We start from the raw sequence: 4,262 nt of genomic DNA, 5'->3' as shown, positions 1-4,262 counted from the left end.
GTGTAGGGATTAGTCCACTGAAATCCTCTCTTGCAGGAAATACATTGCGTGGTGTCCCAGTGAGCCCCAGAGAGATAAAGTTAATTATTCACAGTTTTGACACTGTTCACATGCCGTCATTTTAACAGGGATTCCAAGAATTACTATTTTCTACCAACTTCTGACAGATTTCACTGTCAATGATTGCTGGATTCGGGCTGTTCTCAGTACTTACCGATGACATTTTCCAGAGCAGACATCAGGAACACACTAACACACCCACCGAGGCTTCGTTTCAGGTGAGCCTTTCACCACGTTCTTATTTCTTTCAGATACGGAACATAACAACCCCGCTTATACCATCAGCGCTGCACTGTGCTATGCAACCCAGCTCGTCAACACCCTGTCTCTCATCCTCGATGTCAATCTGCCCAAGAAGCTCTGCAACAGGCAAGTAAATGCAAGTCTCTGAGGAGGTGAATCAGTGGCCGGTTTCGACTGATCTTAGTTCAGTCTGGTTTTGGGAACGGAGTCATGACTTGGAGCAGCTGTTCTGGTAACGGTTGGTGGCTCATGGGTTTCTGTGCTGTGGAATTTTGGGTGGAGGGCTGGTAGGATTTCAGAGCACAGTTAATAGTGCCTCCCTCCTTTTCTACCTCCTGAGAGCGCAGACCAACTGTCGCGGTTGAAAACAACAGCTTTCTAATTGATGCACTCGGCATCCTTGACTTAGAGGTGAAAAATGGCAGCCCAGGAGTAGACCCTACGGTGCTTTCCGGAATCCCAGCCCAGTTCGGCAACTCTTAGTCATCTTGAATAGCTCCACTAGGTGAAGTGCTGCAGAACAAAGTCTTATAATCTGGCGTGACGGCAACAAAATTCTCTTTGGGATAAACCACCAGTGGGGAACGTGCCTGCCAGACGTCTGGGAGCGTATTGTGTAAAAACCCGCGTGATGAAAAGTGCTGGGAGGTTTTTAATGTCTGTGTGGAGCAGATGAGACCTGCCCAGAAGTACTGAGGGAGCTGTAACCTGGTCAGGCTTCCAGGGCTCTCAAATCTGCTGCAGAGGTTCTGTTAAGTAAAGCGGTGCTCAGTCTTCACAGAAGGAAAGGCTTGGGCAGAGGAAGTGATGCAAGGTTTACAGGAGAGAGACGACAGCACGTCTCCGAGCGTGGTACGGTTTACATCACCCTTCCTGTCGAAACCAGTGAGAGTAGGGCCAGCAGTGCTCGTGGATGAAATGCCAGCAGTCCTGCTGGGTGCAGAATTCATCTCCCGAGCACCCTAAAACTGGCCGTACAGTCTAAACAAGGGCTGGCTGCAACAGGTATTTAACCAATCTGGGCTTGGTTAGGGAGCCAGGGCGCAGCATGCTGATGCCTCCAGTAGGTGTATTTTCACTTTCTCTGTGCATACGTGTGTGTTACGGTATTTCAACAGCGAATTCTGCGGAGAGAACCTCAGCAGACACAGGTTCACGCGGGCAGTGAAGAAGCTGAATGCTAATATCCTTCACCTTTGCTTCTCTCAGGTAGGGGGAACGCGCATCTGGAGTCTTTAAACAGCTTTTACAGAATCAACTGTGCCTGCAGGTTTCCTCCAGTAACTGATTGTGTCTTTTTCTTACCTCCTCCACGGTAGCATGTAAACTTAGACCTGTTGCACCCACTGCATACGCTCAGGAACCTTATGTACCTGGTCAGCCCAGACACTGAGAACTTGGGCAGGTAAGAAGAGCAGTATCTGAACTCCCCTGTGACTGAACCCCTTTTGACTTGGATCACTTACAGTTATGCATTTCTCTGTTACTTGTGAGGGAAACCCTTCTCTTCTGCTCTGTCAGTCCTCAGCACATCGGAAATCAGGGTAGTTGCAAGGAAGGGCAGAAAAAGGGGGCCCTGAGTAGGAAATAAGATTTCAGAGATGTGTTTGTGCTCTGCCGGAGCCTTTGTAGCTGACCGTGGATGTGTTTCCCCTACGCCCAGGAGCAGGAGCCCCTTCCCTGCGGGGCCAGCAGCACACAGGCCGGGCAGTCTCGCTGTGCTCCCAGTATGACCCACCCCACCTCCTGCCCACACGAAATAAGAACATCCAGCAATATCAACCCTAGAACGAGCACTAGGTAAACCTTTCCCAAAATGTCCAGTCAACGAACACTCTGGACCAACGTCAACGCTTCAAATAATATTAATTTATACGTAAATTAAGATTAAATACAACTTTTCCGTTAACTTGGTACGTGATGAAAAGAGCAGCAGTTCCTGTGGGCTGCAACCACCAGCTTTCAATAATCTTTATTTTACACCTTAAACATACTGAAGCCAACACCACTGATTTCCTGTTGGGATAATCCAGTCACAAGTCACTTGTGCCCGAGACACTCTGCAAATGCTGGTTTGATCTGACTAGTGCTTTATTCTCCCTTGAACACCGTAACGTTCTGAAATCTACTCTTCCACTTTGTTCTCCTGTACGGATCCAGTTTTACTTAGGAACCTGCAGGGGCTCTAAGAGGAGTTGAGCGCACATCGCTAACCGTGTGTTCTCTGGGTAAATCCTGACTGATCCAGCCCAAAGACAGAGGGAGGCAAATCTTTGTGACCTAGCTCGCTTTGCAACAAATTAGGTGCTTGCCTGAAAACAAGGAGAGTGCAGGAAACCCCCAGAGAATGAAGAGCTGTGTCCTGGAAAGCAGCTGCTGGGAAAGGTCCACGGTGGGTCTGGCTTCTCTGTGCGGGTGTTGCAGAGCTCCACACGCATCAGTGGGTCCGTGTAATAAAAGAGGAGGTTACAGGGGAGAGGCGGGAGGAAACGCCCACCAGTGAGGGGCACGGTTTAGCCTGCGTAGAACTGTCTGAGCTCGCTGGAGAGGAGATCGAGAGAGGACTTGATTTCCACCCCTTCGTGGGGAGAAAACACAGGCTGCTGGATGGCTTTATAGACACCAGGGAAGCAAGGAGTCTGAGCTGGGTTGAAATGAGGCGCTTAACGCGGAGATTAATTACCCACAGGAACGAAGGTGGGGATTCTCTGTTTCCTTACATCGTGCTGTTGAGGCTGGATGAGTTCCTGGAGTGGAAGCTTTCATCAGGCAGAAGTTACTGGGCTCAGACGGGGGGAACGGGTGGAACGTAATGGCCTTTGTTACAGAGGAGGTCACTCGGGATGATCTAATGGTCCCTCCTGGCCACAAACCCGATGACTCTCCTCTTATGTTGCCTCGTTAAGCAAAATGCTGTGCCAGGAGGCAGCGCTCCCATTCCTTTCCGCAGTATGAGAGAGCAGTGTTTAACTTCTCAGCTGTCTGCAGAGTTTCAGCAACCAGCTCTCTTTATTTTCCTGGAGATATCTCAGCCTGTCATTGACCGATAGTTTTCAGGTACATCTGATTTTACCAAGATGTAGTTGTTTGGATTACAATTCTCCACGCTAAACCACTGCTTCAGGCTGCTTTTCCCAACAAGGCTGGAGAAATGCTCTTACCCATTAAATTTTTGCTCGTTTTGCTGAGCAGCTTTGGGGGGAATCCACCTTTCACCGCTCCCGTGAACATCTCTGACTGCAGGTCACGGGCCTCTGGAACTGCTGCTTTGGCTCAGGGAAGATGTTTCTTTCAGATTTTGGCTGCCCTTTATTCAGTGCAAAGCGGGCGATGGGGCGGCATGCAATTGCTTCTCCCACCAGGCAGTGGCAGCAGGGAACTCCGGAGCCCCAGCACGGGTGGCTGTGGCCAGGACCTCTGGAGATAGAGCCCATCACTCCACTCAGAGCAGAGCCAGCTAGAGCAGCTACTCAGGACCCGCATGCGTTGGCAGGTTGTGTATCTCCAGCGGAGACTCCACAGCCCCTCTGAGCAACCTGTGCCAGCGTCTGACCAGCCTCGTGGTAGTAAAGGTCTTGAGATGTTGCTCAGGGTGAAGGGCTGCTAGGGGAAGGCTCCTGGGAAGGGTTTAGAGAACAAGTCTTGTGAAGAGCAGCTGGGGGGGGTTGAGCCTGGAGCAAAGGAGGCTCCGGGGAGACCTTCTGGCTCTGACAACTCCCTGACAGGAGGGTGCAGCGAGGGGGGGTCGGTCTATTCTCCTGTGTAACAAATGACAGGATGAGAGGAAATGCTTCAAGTTGCACCAGGAGAGGTTTAGGTTGGACATCGGGAAGAATTTCCTTACAGAGGGGGTTGGCAGGCACTGGCCCAGGCTGCCCAGGGCAGTGGTGGAGTCCCCGTCCCTGGAGGGGTTTCCCAGCCGTGTGGAGGTGCTGCTGCGGGAAAGGGGGCAGGGGGGC

General features: G+C 51.1%; 1 protein-coding gene across 1 annotated transcript in view; it reads left to right on the top strand.

The window, feature by feature from the left end:
* Positions 1–4,262, top strand: part of ATG14 (autophagy related 14) — a gene marked incomplete at its 5' end in the record, with an annotated part of 11,234 nt that overhangs the window by 6,145 nt on the left and 827 nt on the right. Inside the window, 3 exons of the mRNA XM_010139507.1 lie at positions 312–429; positions 1,422–1,512; positions 1,623–1,708. Of these exons, the coding sequence (XP_010137809.1) occupies positions 312–429; positions 1,422–1,512; positions 1,623–1,708 (295 nt within the window). The remainder of the gene's footprint in view (positions 1–311; positions 430–1,421; positions 1,513–1,622; positions 1,709–4,262) is intronic.

This window comes from Buceros rhinoceros, unplaced genomic scaffold (assembly GCF_000710305.1).
Source record: "Buceros rhinoceros silvestris isolate BGI_N320 unplaced genomic scaffold, ASM71030v1 scaffold32587, whole genome shotgun sequence".
Lineage (NCBI taxonomy): Eukaryota > Metazoa > Chordata > Aves > Bucerotiformes > Bucerotidae > Buceros > Buceros rhinoceros.
Note: the sequence above shows the minus strand (reverse complement) of the source record. Positions and strands in the feature narration are given on the sequence as shown.